The sequence below is a fragment of the Sturnira hondurensis genome, unplaced genomic scaffold, assembly GCF_014824575.4.
Source record: "Sturnira hondurensis isolate 20B ecotype Veracruz unplaced genomic scaffold, ASM1482457v3 Scaffold0020903, whole genome shotgun sequence".
Lineage (NCBI taxonomy): Eukaryota > Metazoa > Chordata > Mammalia > Chiroptera > Phyllostomidae > Sturnira > Sturnira hondurensis.
This window is the reverse complement of record NW_028093534.1, coordinates 1,844,138-1,859,888: the sequence shown is the minus strand read 5'-3', so window position 1 is coordinate 1,859,888 and position 15,751 is coordinate 1,844,138. Positions and strand designations below refer to the sequence as shown.

At 40.9% G+C, this 15,751-nt stretch overlaps 1 protein-coding gene and 1 non-coding gene across 3 annotated transcripts in view; both read right to left on the bottom strand.

Annotated features, from left to right (window-relative positions):
* Positions 1 to 15,751, bottom strand: part of LIMA1 (LIM domain and actin binding 1) — an 82,604-nt gene that overhangs the window by 28,569 nt on the left and 38,284 nt on the right. For both annotated transcript variants that reach the window (XM_037031045.1, XM_037031046.1), the window contains exons 3-4: positions 13,977 to 14,022; positions 4,896 to 5,360 (exon numbers count right to left, since the gene is read on the bottom strand). In XM_037031045.1, the coding sequence (XP_036886940.1) occupies positions 4,896 to 5,360; positions 13,977 to 14,022 (511 nt within the window). The remainder of the gene's footprint in view (positions 1 to 4,895; positions 5,361 to 13,976; positions 14,023 to 15,751) is intronic.
* On the bottom strand, positions 10,356 to 10,462 carry LOC118976519 (U6 spliceosomal RNA). Its single transcript, XR_005064286.1, has one exon. It is a non-coding gene; the product is annotated as a U6 spliceosomal RNA (small nuclear RNA).

The following is a 15,751-nucleotide window of genomic DNA, read 5'->3' as shown; positions in this document are numbered from 1 at the left end:
AAAGTTTTTGTTGGCATTTTGATGATCGCCATTAATATAATGATCCTGATGATACGAGGAACAGAAATTCTAAGGGAAATTCACGGGTTTAGAAGTTTAAGGGGAGGGAAGTAGCAAAGGAGTGAAAAGGGGATGGGACAAGGGAAACTCCCATTTTTATTTCAGATACTTCTATTTTTAGCTGACTGAACTATTTACCTTTGAAATATAAAACAACTTAACACAATTAAAATATGACTAATTAGAAGCACTAAAATATATCATAAATAAAATAGGGGAAAAAGGAGAAAAAAATTTTTTCTAAATAGTTTTAACTCTATTCACTTATCATTGCCTTATCATGACTGCCTACTATCCTTTGTTAGTTCCCACAGGGTGAGCAGTGTGTATTTATATATTTTAGAAAATAGGGATCTTTTTTGTGAGAGGCATTCTTTCTTCTCTCCTTTTCTCCTTCCTTTATTAATTATGCTCCCAGAAGATGGAAACACCTGGAAGAAGCAGCAATCAGCACTGGTGTCAAAGAATCAAGGTATATCCATAGGCCAGCCCTGTTTTCTCACATAGCACCTAGTTGGTTCAATCTTGATCCAAGCAAGAGACAATAATTTAAATAGGTTACTAAGGGAGAAATATACCATCTAAATACTTGGTCTTTATTCTCTTATCCAGTGATTTGTGTGAACCAAATATGTTAGGAAACAAACAGAAAAAATCAAAACTTAAGGAACTTGTTACACGCTCCTCCCTTGCTTTATTATTCCTGGCCATGGAAGAAGAGGCTTTTAATTTTAAATAACCTCATCCTGGCTTCTAAAGATTATGCATTCAAATGTCAACATAACAATAACTGGACATTCATTAGAACTAGTTGATCAGCTATGTTTTTAATAAAAGGGTGCCCATAATAGTCACCTAAGCTACACAAAACAATGATCAGCATATACAGGAAGTTAGGGATGCTAAACCACATTCAGTGTATGTCACTGGAGGGTTTTTTTTCTAGTAATGATGATAGGTTACATTTCCTGTTACTCATGTGCTCACTGGAATTAGAACCATAACATCCAACTAAATCATCTGACAATAACCTACCCACTGAAGTGGGAAAATAAGTGAGAAATAATTTTTAATTGATTCTTTTTATTATAAATTGAGTTCTAAGCTTCTTTTCCTTTTACTTTTAAAAATATTTTTTTAAATTTATTTTTAGAGAGAGGGGAAGGGAAGGAGAAAGAGTGGGAGAAAACATCAATATGTGGTTGCCTCTCATGTGTCCCCCACTGGGGACCTGGCCTGCAACCCAGGCATGTGCCCTGACTGGGTATTGAATCAGCAATTCCTCCTTTTATTAAATAAACACTAAGAGCCAAACCATTGGGCTGACGACTAGAGAAGGAACACATCATCACTTTGCAAGAAAATGTAGACTGGAAATATACAAATTTATACATGACTAGTAAAGGAAGCACAATATAAGTAGCCAAAAAGCACAATATAAGTAGCCAAAAATAAATAAAATAAGAGAGTGAGTAAGTGGGGTTAATTCACCCGGGAGAAACTGAGGTAAGGCTTTATAGTCTTAATAGACCTTGAGGACTAAGATTTTAAAAGGGAGCAACTGTGGGGAAGGCAGGAATAATTTTAAGAATGAAGAATAATCCAGGGTTTGCATATAAGACTGGCTATGAGACTGGAAAGGTGGATTGCGTTCAGAGAGTGGAAGACCTGATTATCAAATATGGACTAATTTGGGGGGATCGAAAACTTCTGATCGAGTAACATAATTTGCAACTTTATTTAGAAAAATAAATAGCAACAGTGTGGAGGAACACAGGAAAAACAAAATGAGACGCCAATAGGGGAGGTTGTAGCAATGCTATGGGATTGGACAGAATGGTCCATACTTGAGAAATGTGTAGAGGGTAGACTTACTTTACATGGCTTAGTAACTAACTGAGAAGAGAAGGTGGACAGAAGGATGAACTGATTTCTAGCTTTACAGAAAAGGAGATTTGGTGAATGGTGATGCATTAAGGGACGTGATAGGTAAAACAGGTTTTGGTTAGAAAGATAATAAATTTTTCTTAGCATTCTTGAATTGGAGTGCTTAAGGGGCATTCACAGAGAGATGTCTGATCTGGCAGACAACCAGAAACATAAGGCTGAATGAAGCTTGGGTTAAGAGTTCAAGATTAGAATCTAGTTTGGACATTCATTTCTTGGAGTGATGGAAAGAGATGAGATGGGGGGGGGCAGAAAAAGAGAGATGGAGACAGAGAGAGAACAAGAGGATAGCCCTAACTGGTGTGTGTCCCAGTGTGTTGGGTGTCCTCCCATAAACCTCAAGGTCACCAGTTAGATTCTGGGTCAGTGACCATGGCTGGGTTGCCCAGATGGGGGCGCGAGAGGGGCAACCGATCAATGTTTCTCTCCCTCTCTTTCCCCTCTCTCTAAAAATAAACTTTACAAAAAAACCTTTAAAATAAAAACAGGAGGGCAAATAAAAGATCAGGAAGCGAGAGGACAAGAACTGAAACCATCTACAACAAAAGGGACAGGGACCAAGAAAAGTGAGACTCAAGCCAGTTGACTTAGTCTCCTGTAAATGACTCTGATAAAGATTCAGGAGGACCAAACATTAGACTGTGTGTTTCCACTTCTATGTGCACCCACACTCTGTTCAGCTAGTTAGCTGCGATTCAGTCCAGTCCTATAAAATTCAATTATGGTACCAAAGACTAACACAGTATGTTCCCAATAATAGTCCTTTATCTCACTGAGGTACTAATTCGTTAGACCAGAAGTGCACATTCTTACCTGTATACTCTCGCTCCTAAAAAGATTTCTGGTGTCTTTTCTATATTTCTCAGAGCTTCCTTCCAAAGATCCAGTTATGTGACTTCCTGATTAAACCCTTATCCATGTTAAAGCTGAAATTATGTTAACAATAACCATAACCTAGTTTCAAACTGATCAGTTATTCCTTAACCTAAAGTAGACAAAATTTTTAAGTTTTACTGAGATATTAGACAACACTTTCTCAAGTAACCTATACTGTTTCCAACATGGATAATGGTACTCATTTAGACACAGCTATACAAAACCAAGGGCTGAATGTGTTATACGCCCCAAGCAATCCATTAAGTGACAAATAACTATTAAGAAACTTGATAAGGCACTTTAAAGAGCCCAATCTTAGGACAGCTATCCCTTCCCCCCATCTTCTTAGACCATTAGCTGCCCAGTGCTTATGAAATTGGGTTGGGGGACTCACAGTTTTTTATATAAGGAGTTTTTTCTCCTTTCTGGCCAGCCACAAAGAGATAGGCTTGTTCTGACCCATCTCCCACCAGGCACTTACGAGAAAAAAGTCTCTCACAAGATCCTTCCACATAATCAGCATTTTTGTTTGCTGCAGTCCCAGTCATTTCCTACCTTAGGCCAGTTTTGACACGCACCAGCCTTTGGCACTGAATCTACACTGTGTGTGCAAGCGTGACATCAGCCGTCCCGCCCCTTAGCAGGGTCTGTGAGGAAGAGACGTACAATGGTGCTTTGAGTCACAACAAAGCCCCTTCCTCTCTATTTAGGATTTCTGAGATTTTTTCCTTCCATTTAAAATTCTTCTTCCCATTTAAATTAAAAAAAATTTTTTTATTAAGACCATAAAGAAGAAAGAGGGAGTTGGCAGGCCTAGAGGGACTGAAAGTTGGGAGGGATGAGAGCTTAAGAAAAGTCGTAAAACTGCTTTGTGGTTACATCTCTTGCCAACTGGATTCAGTGTTAAAATAGAGCTAAAATTCATTCACAGAAGAGGGTTCTAGGTTTGAAAACCTTTAAAGATTCTTCCTACATTCTCAAATGGATGAGCCCTAAAAATTCAAGAACATTTCTAGGCAGCAAAGCTCCAGGAACTGTACTTCATGGGGAAAGACTAACGAAGTCATCTCCAAACATAATTGAGGACAGGACAGTTATCTCATTTTTATCTCAGAAAGAGTGCTTCATCCCGTTACTTCACAGATACAGGTATTTGGGCCAAATAGTTTAAAAAATTCAGCTCTTTCATCTAGACAGAATCTAACGTAAATGATGGCTTTGCTTCCCATCAGATCTGTTTATTTCATTATAAAGACTGCTGTAACAAACCATCCTCATGGACAAAGCCAGATATGAAGGAAAGTATGAGAAAACTGGAAAAATTTACCAGTTCTGCGGCCCCTGGATTGTGTTATAAGTCACCAGCATATGTAACTCATTTTCTAGTTAAGTAATTCCCTCTGGGGACCTGGTCTGCAATCCACACGAAGGATCAAATTTCATTAGCAGTTGTAGGAAAATGCAACCCTGTGCATTTGCAAGTCAAAAATCCTGAAGGCTACAGCTAGTCTGGCTATCTTCATTGATTTTTCCTGGGAGAGGACTTTAGCTGATAGAAAACATTTGTTGGGAGGCACAGATGAGGAAGTTGAGAAGAAGAGGAGGGATTCAGCTAGCAGAGACAACTAAGCCTCAGTCTTAACATTAAACTCTGGCCTTAACACTCAGGCTGCAGCTGTGTCCAAGAGAAAGATTCAGCAGTAATCCCACCCCCCAAAGCGATAAATGACAAAAGACACAGGAAGACAAATTAAAAGGGCAAGCGTACAAAAACACAAAACCCACATCAACCTGAAGCCCAGTGTGCGCTTGATTTCACATGAAATCGGGTTGGAGATTCACAAATCTTAGCATCTATGCAAATAATTTGAGGTGTTTATTTAACTCATTTAATTTCATTTAAAAGACAGTCGGACTACGCTTGCCAGCACTCAAATTGTCTGGATTAGAAACCAGCTTTGCTCATTTACTTGATTTGGCTTTAGCAAGTTTTAAACCCTCCCAGTCCTTACCTTGGTTTGAGTTGGTTCGCCTTTCTCAAACATCATTTTCAGCCTGTTCAGCGGAACATTATATTTCTCTATTTTGTTCGCAGCTTCTGTATTTTCACTGATTTCAGGCTTTCCTACTTCATGCCTGGATTCTCCTACTAGACAATTTTCCATTTTTGTACTTTCTGGTGCGTGGTCTTTTAGATGCTCACTGTCCTCAGTGAAGGGGTATGGATCCTGAGTCTGAGCTTCAGCAGGAGACCCACGTCTCGGTCTGGGGTGGACCCGCTCCTCCCTGTTGGCCTCGGCCCCAGAGGCAGAGCTGCTCACCACTTCAGCAGGATGGTCGCCTCTGTGCCTGACCTCCGTGCTGCTGTTTCGCAGAGAGTCTGGGAGAGACTCGGCTCCCAGCCCTGGGTTCTCCCACTTCTTCTTTAACACAGTCAGGATTCCCCTTCTAAAGTGCTGGGGGAGATTTTCAGTGTTCTAGAAGAACAAGAAGTAAGTGCCAGTTATAACTTGCCTGCTGAAACATTCAAACATCATGCTCTTTGCAAAAGGAAAGTTAAAACTCCAGGCTGCTCCAGGTCCACTGGCGTTTCAGACAGCTGTGAACAGTTACAGCCCTGCCACATGGAGGAAAAGCATCCACCCAGGAGAGGGCGAGGGGAAGAGAGAAAAAGTCAGGAGCTGAAGCAGGAAGTGATAAAACAGGATAGCCTTATAAGGACAAAATGAGAAGAAAGGAGAGCCCAGATCTAATGACAGTTACAGTGGAGACAAGAGATTTTTATCCCAGGATTAATAGGGAAAACGAGAAAGTAAAAGCAAATACTAAGTATTTTAAGCACTGTAAATATGCATTAATAAAAGGTCATCATTGCAAGCCACGAAATTACATGGTGAATGCTGCTTTTTCTTTTATTTTACAGACAAAGATGCAATACAGCTAAAACGATGCAACATTATTAGTTGTGGATAGCATCAAGGATTAAAACTATTTGCAGAAATTTAAAGGCTTTTCATTGGGCTTTTACATGTATTTGCATAAGTGATATTTCATCAGAGCTGACATAATTTGTGTGCATATAAACTAATTTTATTTTTACATAAGAATCCAGTTTTTTTTCCCCTGCTTGTCTCTTCATGTTTGTCCATGTGTAAATTCTCAGGCATCAGAAAATTCACTACTTTATAGATCCTTTGGCTGAAAAATTATCCAGACTTCATATGAAAATACCAACACCCAATCTCTTCATAGGAAAATACCAACACCCATGCAATTTTCAACTGGGTCAAAATGGAATTAATTTCAAAATATAAGACAGATTGAAAACAACCTGGACACTGTCAATGTCAGCCTGCAGTAATAGAGGAAACACCCCTATTTAAATAAAAGTCAATGTTCCGTAGTCTGAAAGGACTCCTAGATAGACAGCACCACCTTCCCAACAAACCTCGAGCTCCACTACTACCTTCTCGCCCTCCGTACCTGTAGTTTGTGACTTTACTGGTCTTTCAACTAAGAAAGAAAATACAAACCACCTAGGCCTGAAAGACCTCAGGGAATTAAACAGGATTAGCAGCTATATTGGGAATTAAGACTCTCACCCTATTACTCTCCTGAATATACTCTGAGAGCCACTTCACCAAGTAGCTCCAAGGCTTGAAAACAAGTTACACAAAAACAACTGTTTGATTTCAGTGTTTAAATCTTAGCTGACAAAATTCACTGAGGGAAGCATGTATGGCTTGGAGAGATATAAGAAGCATGGAAAGTTTTCCTGCTGGGAAAGAAAGAATTTAGGTAACAAACAGCTCCGGAAGCTGGCGCTCCCTTAACCGTCAGCAGCACTCCTGGCTGCACGCTACCTGCTGCCCAACAATGGATGAGTCATCTCCTTTCTGCTTTCACCTGCCTTGCCCTTGCCCTTGTCCTTGCCCTGCCCCAGAGGAGCCCTGAGGATCAAAGTGGCATTTTGCATTGGTAACTGGACTCTCCTTTTCTCAGTGACAAATCATGTGATCAACATGTATTTATTAACATGGAAAGATGCTCATAAGATACTTTTGAGTGGAAATAAAGCGAATTATAAGACAACATGATCCCATTTTCTAATACATACGTATATTTATAAATATAAGCAAAGAAAAGTATTTGGGAAGAAAAAATATCGGGAAATTAATGGGTTACCCTTGAATCATGGATTATGGGAATTTGTATTTTTTTTAATTTTTATTTTTTAAAAGATTGTATTTACTGTTTGAGAGAGGGGAATAGAGGGAGAAAGAGAAGGAGAGAGACATCAATGTGTGAAAGATGCCCCCAACAAGAGACCTGGGCTGCAACCCAAGCATACACCCTGACTGGGAATTGAACCTGCAACCTTTCAGTTTGCAGGCTGGCATTCAAACCACTGAGCCATACTAGCCAAGGCTGTATTTTCTTTTTATAATAAATACGTATTCATTGTGTAATAAAATAAATACAAAAATAAAATTATACATCATTTTTGTATCACAAAAAACTTCTACAGAATATTGAATAATTTTGATGTTACTGTAAGCAGCTTGAAAATGGTTATTTCTACTTTACTGGTGCCAACCAGGAAGGACGGATGTGTGACAGAAGGCAGCAGTGTTCAGACAAGGGCCTGGGTGGAGAACGTCCCTTAGGGAGCATTTTAAGGAGGAGTAAATGTGCTCTTTTATTAAAAGGAGCACTTAAGGATACAAGTTCAAAAGTGCTGGGGTGGGGACAAAAAGCCAAAGGGCAGGGCTGTGTAGTTTGACAGCCTCAAAGGTCCCACGCCCTTAAGTCATTCCTGGCAGAGCTTCCCAGGCCAGGCCAGTCGTCCCCGCCTTTCTGACCTGAGCAAGCAAAGATGGGGAAGAATCAGAGGCTACATCTTTCCGGGGAACAAAGCGAGGCAAGAAGATACAGAACAAAAACAGCAGCCAAACGCAGTTCCAGCAGCACAGTGAAGAGAGCATTGGTCTGAGATAGCCTGGGTAATCAATAAATACTGGATTATGGTTCACTTACATTTTCTTCTCTTTAACTGTATTTTCTACAGTAAACTTGTAGAAAAGTTTTATATTACTTGTATAATTCAGCTCCACCCAGTCAAGTGACTTTGGGCAAGTTTCTTAATTTCTGGAAACTGTCAATACTATAAGGGCTTCTGTGGAGACTGGATAAATGAGACTACATTAAACCATGTTATATAGTATTTGATATAAACAGACTCTTGGTAAGTGGCGATAATTACTAAATGGGGGAATCTTCACTACTCCTTAAGCCATACCTCACAGTGGTGATCACCCACAGTCCCCAGCCATCTCCCAAATCCTGAACTTGGCTTAAAGTCTCTTACTCTTCTTCTTATTCTCTCTACAGTCTCTACTTTTCTACAGTGAAGGTGTGGGGCACAAAATGAGGTAAAATTCTAGTTGATGCCATCTGTATCAAGGTTTTAACGTTGTCTCCAGTATTTTCCTAGAATAAGGCAGTGGGAAGTTAGGGATGCTGCAAGTTTTCAAGGGGCCCATTGGGTGCTGCACTACTTATAGCCTCCTTTGTCAAAGTGACACCCGGCACACTGTTCATTCTACTCAGGGAGGCTGAGAATCTTGGCAGGTTTGTCTCTGGACCATAACCGGCCGCCTGAATCCAGACCAGGAACACCACGGAGATGCAACACAGCATCCTTTGTGCAGGAGCATTTGACTTGCTATTAGGATGAGTCCCTGCTCTGTCACTCTGAGATGTGTGACCTTGAATAAGTCCCTCTCTCTCTTTGGTTTTCAGTTATCCCACCTGAAAAATGAAGAGTCTGGGTCAAACGAGCTCTAGTGTTGAAATTGGCCTGGGAATCTTCATATTAAAAGAAGGAGGGCGTTTGGAGGGCTACGGCAGTGGGACTGGGGACATGGACTGTCTGGACACACAGCCTCCAAGGAAGGGAAGAAACTCCTAGGCTGAGAGCTCCTCAGAAAAGTGGCGACCAGTGGTTTTGGAGATGAGTGCCCAAAGAGCACAGGTTCCAAGAAGTGGCACATTCCATGCTTGAAGGGAACCTGAAAATACAGCTGATGGGGGTGTGAATGGTTTGTGTTTTCGAGTCCTGGGTGAAAGTGGAAGAGGAAGAGAAAAGGAGGAGAAAATTTATGGGAATTTAGGCCATCTCACTATTTGCTAAAGGAACAAATTTACCCACTTGCTCCTGAATGTTTCTCTGACTTGCTTTCCATGGTAGAATGTTTAAGTATTCTTTCACCTGGTCAGTCACTTCTATAAATTTATATGGACATTTCTTCCTGTTCTTTAGGACACGATCCAGACGTCTTACAAGTCTAGTGGGTCTTAAAAGCAACCCTCTGTCATTAGTGGAGAGACTGATGAGCTCTGAATAAAGTCTGTAGTTCAGTTAATAATGTTGCACAAATGTTAATTTTTTGGGTTTTTTTAGAGATATTATTTATTTATTTTTAGAGAGAAGGAAAGGGAGGGAGAGAGGAAGAGGAACACCAATGTGCAGCTGCCTCTCACCTGGCCCGCAACCCAGCCATGTGCCCTGACTGGGAATCAAACTGGCAACCCTCTGGTTTGCAGACCAGCACTCAATCCACTGAGCCACACCAGCCAGGGCAATTTCTCAGGTTTTGAGAAAGATACCATATTTATAAAAAATGTTAACATTAGGGGAAGCTAGGTGGGTAGAGGTATATGGGAACTCCTGTATTATTTTAGTAACTCTACTGTAAATCCAACATTATTTCAACATAAAAAGTTCCTCCCTCAACTTTATGTCGTCCTCTAGTTATTGCTGTCTCCTGCATTGCATAGTTAAGGGTCTTGAAACCATGGGACCTATAGTTGCTACTTTACCCTCCATTCACTCTGATTCTACCACCAAAACACTTCTGAGGTAGCACCTATCGAGACCACAAATTACCTCTGCAAAATTTTCATTTGGTTATCTCATTTTTAACTTACTATTTTTCTCACTTACAAAAGTAATGAATTTATTGTGAGGAAAAAGTCGCAATCAATATAGAAATGTATTCATATCTATATTGATTGTGACTTTTTCCCTACTTGACACCCCCACCCCTGCCAACCAATATACCCACTGACAATGCTTTGGTGCATACATTCTCAATTTTCCCCTTATTCCTATACATTACATTTTTTCTACAAACTCATACTGTACTTACTGTTGTGTACCTTGCTTTAATCATTTAATGTGCTTTTGATATCTGTCCATGTCAATATATGAATATGAAACATTAACTATACAGTACAATACTATATGTATTATACTATACAATATAATATACTACTATATTGAATGTATGTACCATAGTTTTCTATTCCCCCCCAGATAAATACCTGCATTATGCAAATTTTTCAGTATTACAAAATATTCTGCAAAAAGTATCCTTTTGAGTTTCTTTTATTTCACTCATGAGTTTTTTTTTAATATGGAACGCTTCACGAATTTGCGTGTCATCCTTGAGCAGGGGCCATGCTAATCTTCTCTGTATCGTTCCAATTTTAGTCTATGTGCTGCCGAAGCGAGCACTCACTCATGAGTTTTTATCAATGATAATTCCTGGAAGCAGAAATGCCGAGTCTATGGTGGGGCCCCACGAGGCTCTGTCTTAGGTCCTCTTCTTTGCTCACCGTACGTGTCCTCTGTAGGTGATCTGGTTTCACCCACGTGCTGTCTGTTGGTGACTCATAACCCATAACTCCAGCTAGATCTCTCTCCTCACCTATTAATTCTTCTGGAAATCCTATAGGCATTTATACTCAATCTTGTCTAAGGCTGAAGTCTCTCCTCTCTTCTCTTTATTCCTCATCCTTTAATTTGTTTCTTTTCCTGAATCTTGGTGAATGTGACAATTACCTTTTCAATTGTCGAAGGTACCTGTTCTCTTTTACCTCCATGTTGCACCTGTGCTGCTTCCCCCGCCACTCCTCTGCACCCCACCCCCAAAGCTAATTCACATTTGTCCTTTGGGCTCAATCAGGCACCACTTCTGGGAAGCCTTCCTTGACATGGCACAGTCCAGGTTATGTGTCTCCCTAGCACCTTGAGTATATCTTTCTTTTTTTCTTATTTTAATGTTTTGGTTTTTTTTAAGGTTATATTTATCTATTTTTAGAGAGAGGGGAAGAGAGAGAGAGAAACATTTATTGTTGTCTCTTGCACTCACCCAGACCAGGGACTGAACTGCAACCCGTGCATGTGTTCTGACCCAGAAGTGCACCAGCAACCTTCTGCTTTGCAGGATAATGCCCAACCAACTGAGCCACACAGGTTGGGGCTTGAGTATTTCTTTAATATGGTACTTATCATACTGGGATTATACATTTTATTTTCCAAACTCTAAACAGTCCTCCTTGAAGGCGGGAGCCACATCTTATTCCTGTATGTCTTTAGCAGCTGGTACTGAAGAGATGACCCATAAATGTTTGTCTATGCTCATGGTGCCAACTTCTGTCACCCTGTCTTCAGCCTAGTTCAATCAGGCCTTCATCCTATCACTCCCAAACCACACCAGATGACCAGTGACCTTCATGTGCTCAAATCCAATGGTCAGCCCTGGCTGGTGTGGCTCAGTGGATAGAGTGCTGGCCTATGAACCAAAGGATTGCTGGTTCGATTCCCTGTCAGGGCACATCCCTGGGTTATAGGCCAGGTCCCCAGTGGTACGTACAAGAAAGGCAACCACACACTGATGTTTCTCTCCCTTTCTCCCTCCCTTCCCCTCTCTCTAAAAACAAATTTAAAAAATCTTTTAAAAAAGTCCAATGGTCAATTGTCAGCCTATCCGTGTGTTTGACTCTGTTGAGAACTCTCCTTTTAGAAACACATTATTCACTTGACTCCTGACATTCTCTTGTTTCACTGCTATTTCACCAGTTGCTCTCTCTCAGTTTCCTTTGCTAGTTCCTCCTTATCTATCCAAACTTTAAACACTAAGGCACCCTTGAGCTCAGTCCTCAAGCCTTTTTTCTAATTACACTCACTCCCTACATAGTCTCATGCATCTCGTGTCTTTAAAAACCACTGAGTATTTGATGCATAACTCATCATCTCCAGCCCAGATCTCTTCCAATTCTAGATTTGTACATCCAAGTTCCTATTTGACATCTCCACTTAGGTATCTTACTAAAAAATTTTACACTTAATATGTCCAAAGCTGAGCTTCTACTATTTCTTCTTCTCTAAACCTGCTTTTACTCCAGTCTTCCTTGCCTCAGTTAATATCATTTTCCCAGATGTTTGGTCAAAAAACATTAGTGCCGTTCTTGATTCTTCTCCTTCTCTTTACCTCCAGTATAAATCCTGACCACTTCTCATCACCATTATCATCTTTTGCTTAAATCACTGTAGTTGTCATGAAATTGGTCATCATGCTTCTGCCATTGTAGCTCTAGCCTCTCCTCTTTTTAAAATTTAATTCAGGTCACATCATTCCTTTGCACACAAACCCTCCAAAGGTCCCCATTCAATCAGGGTTAATGTCCAGGTCCTCACAATGACCCTATATCATCTTGTTCTTCCTGTTCCCCAAACACACTAAGAATATTTCTGCCTGAGGACCTTTGCATGTGCTCTTCTCTTCTGTCTGAATTGTTCTTCTCCCTGGCTCATGTCCTCAGCTCTCTGCTCAAATGTCTAGTTATCAGAGGCTTTCCTTGACCACCTTATATCCTATCTCTCTCTAACCTACTGCCTATGTTTCATAGCTAATGTCATCACTTGTCACAATAACTTTATTTGTGTTTCTTCCACTAGAATGTAAACTCCATGGTGGCAGAGATGTAGTCTGTATGAATGCCTAAAACAGGACCTGGTACATACTAGGTGAATGTGCTGTGTGAATTCACAATGCTGTGTGAATACTTGCTAAATGAATGAATGAAAGGAAAGAAGAAGGAAGGAGGAAAATGGAAAATAACAGGCAAGGGAGAGAGAGAAGGAACAAAAAGGAACTAGCATTTGAGTAAAATGATGGCAGCTTTTTCTTATAAGTACCGCGCGCTAACCGATTGCGCAACTGGAGCTCCAATGGTAGCTTTTTCTTACAATGTACCCAAGGGGATCCATTTCTTGAACAGGAAAACTAAGCTAAGGACTAATTTAGCATTATCCTTCTTAGAACAAATTGACAGGGGCATGTTACATACTAATATAAATAGGTTAGGTACTGAAAATTGCCAGGAGGATATTTTTGGAATGCCAGGCAAATTAAAGAATTCTTGCCTAAATATGTCTCTTTCCCCACCATAAGATTAAATCAAGTAAGATTTCAAAAGAATTACACCATACAGCCCAGCTGGAAGTTATCTAGCAGGGAGAGTAAAGAATGAGGATGAGCAGAGAGCTTGTTCTGAGGTTTCAACCTTTGATGGATCCTGCAGCTAAGAAACTTGCTAAACTAGACTGGGTTAGGAAGTGTGTTTTCAAAGAGAACCTAGAGCAGGGGTGTCAAACTCATTTTCACCGGCGGCCACATCAGCCTCGAGGTTCCCTTCAAAGGGCCTAATGTAACTTCAACTCCCTAACAGTTAAGGAGTAGTTACATTTACACCATCCTAAAATTACACTTGGCCCTTTGAAGGCAACCATGAGGCTGATGTGGCCCCCTGTGAAAATGAGTTTGACACCCCTGACCTAGAAGAAGACAACAGTGGCGCAGCTGCTACCACTTGAATGCAGAGAAGTACAGAAATTCTGGTTGTTTGGTTTGGAAAAAAACAATGGCAGCCTAGGAAACCCTGTATCCTAATTTGAGCTGGAAGTGGTGAGCCATTTTACTAACCTTAGGCAAAGCACTTGGCCTTCTGTCCTTCGCTGAACTCCGGAAAGAAAAAGTGGTTCAAAAAGAGAACGTTTGTGAAAAAATAAGACTCCCTGCACCTAAGCCAAGTTCTCCTGAGCAAATGGCTCACAAACCAGAGCAGCTGGCACAAGTGCCCAGCTCAGCTGACATGGAGCCCAAGCCCTGCAGATGCTGCAGGTGGCTGGGCCACACAGGCTCTGCTCCCGAAGCTCCACGTGCCCCGGGGCTCTGAATACTCACATTTCTCCTCTTTTCAGTGTTTGCTTCTTCAGCGGCTTTCTGGTACCTTCAGAGAAGTGGGGAGAAAGAGAAGGTCCTCAAATTAAACTTATATTTTTACTGTTTCAATCTTTAAGAAAACTACTTCTGCAAACCTATTTCTGACCGCAACCGTGTTTAACAACTCCATCAGAAGAAGCAGAGAATCAGAGCAGCCCTCACCTCGGGTGTTGTTCCAGTCATCTGCTCTGATACAACAGAAATATCAGAGCTGGTGAGGCCAAATGCTGGGAAACAACTGGGTAGAGCAGAAATTCTGGGGTTTAAGTCCCAGTTTCATCACTCATTAACTATGATGTCTGGCAAAGTCACTTAACCTCTTTAAGATTAGTTTCCTTATCTAGAAAAATAGCTTTATATAGCTATTTTCAAGGTTGCTGGGAAGACTGAATGAGATTACATGTGTAAAATTGCCCTGGGAATAGTCAAAGGATTTAGCAATGCATGATAGCATCGAATTGATCCAAGAATGCATCTTTCCCCCACCTTATTGCCCATGAAATCTTTAATTCTTATCAACCCAGAGGTAGTCACATTACCTGAGTACGTGTGAATTTGGTCTAAGTATTGATTGGCACTGTCAATTTGGCTCAGTTAAATGTATTTGATGATACTACCTGTTTACATTGCAACTTAAAATGTCTTTAAAGAGATTACGCTATGATTTGGCATTTAAAGAAAAATTATTTCATTTTTTTATGTACGTAAAAGGGTAGCATGTGGGAAGAGGTTATGTCTTCAGAAAGCACTGGTCCTTTTAACGGGCAGTGTTTTTTCATAGTGACGCATAAAACAGTGGCACAGCCTATGGTCGGTGGCATCTTAGATTTGATGAACAGGCAGATATAACAGTGTTATTATTTTTTATCACTTTATTTTATCATTTTTTATTACTGGGACCAAAAGATCCCTGAAAAACAAGAGAAGTCCCAGGGCTTTTCAGGGGGTATCAAGTTTTCTCCATTTGAAGACATACAAGGCCTGGGCGGTCCAGGAGGCGGCAGATCCCCAAAGCCCACCCAGAACAACCTTAAGCTGGCCTCCTCGAGGGTGTCTGAGTGAAGCATTGAGAGTGATACCATCACTCAGAAAATCCCCATCATGTGCTTCTTCTTGGGTCTGCACGCCTAGAACTCAGCACCAATCCAACCCCAGAAAAGGGCACATTTAAAAGGCCGCTGTTTCTCTGCCTTTAGGTAGAATTTCAGAATTCACAAGACGTTTGGGGAAGGATAAAGAGGTGAGCGAAAAAAACAAAGAGTAGAATGGGAAGAATCCATTTCTTTCTTTTTTATTTTTAAAATTTTATTTTATGTACAACGACCTAGCCATTCTGCGGTAAGGTACATATCCCGAACAACCCGTTCACTTAGTCCAACTTAAGCCTTTCTCCTTTGCCTATGGGCCGCAACACTGGCAGCACAGACCACAGCCGCACTTGCGGACCAGGCTGTGCCCCCTCAGGCAGAGGGGGCGAGAACCAGAACCCTGGCTGAGTTTTTTTTGGATGGCTCCAGCAGAGCTGCTGGTGACCCATCTTGCTCTCTGATGCAGAGGCAAAATGAAACAAGCTGGTGCACGCATGCGTTCTCCAAATTTGGGGGTAAGATGCCATTTCTCCACCAAAACCAATTTTCAATTCATAAGCACTTTCAGAAGCTTAGGACTTTCTCAGTATTGTGCTAAACAGAATAACCTCACACCAAATGGAGGCCAGAAATAATCCTGATTCTGGC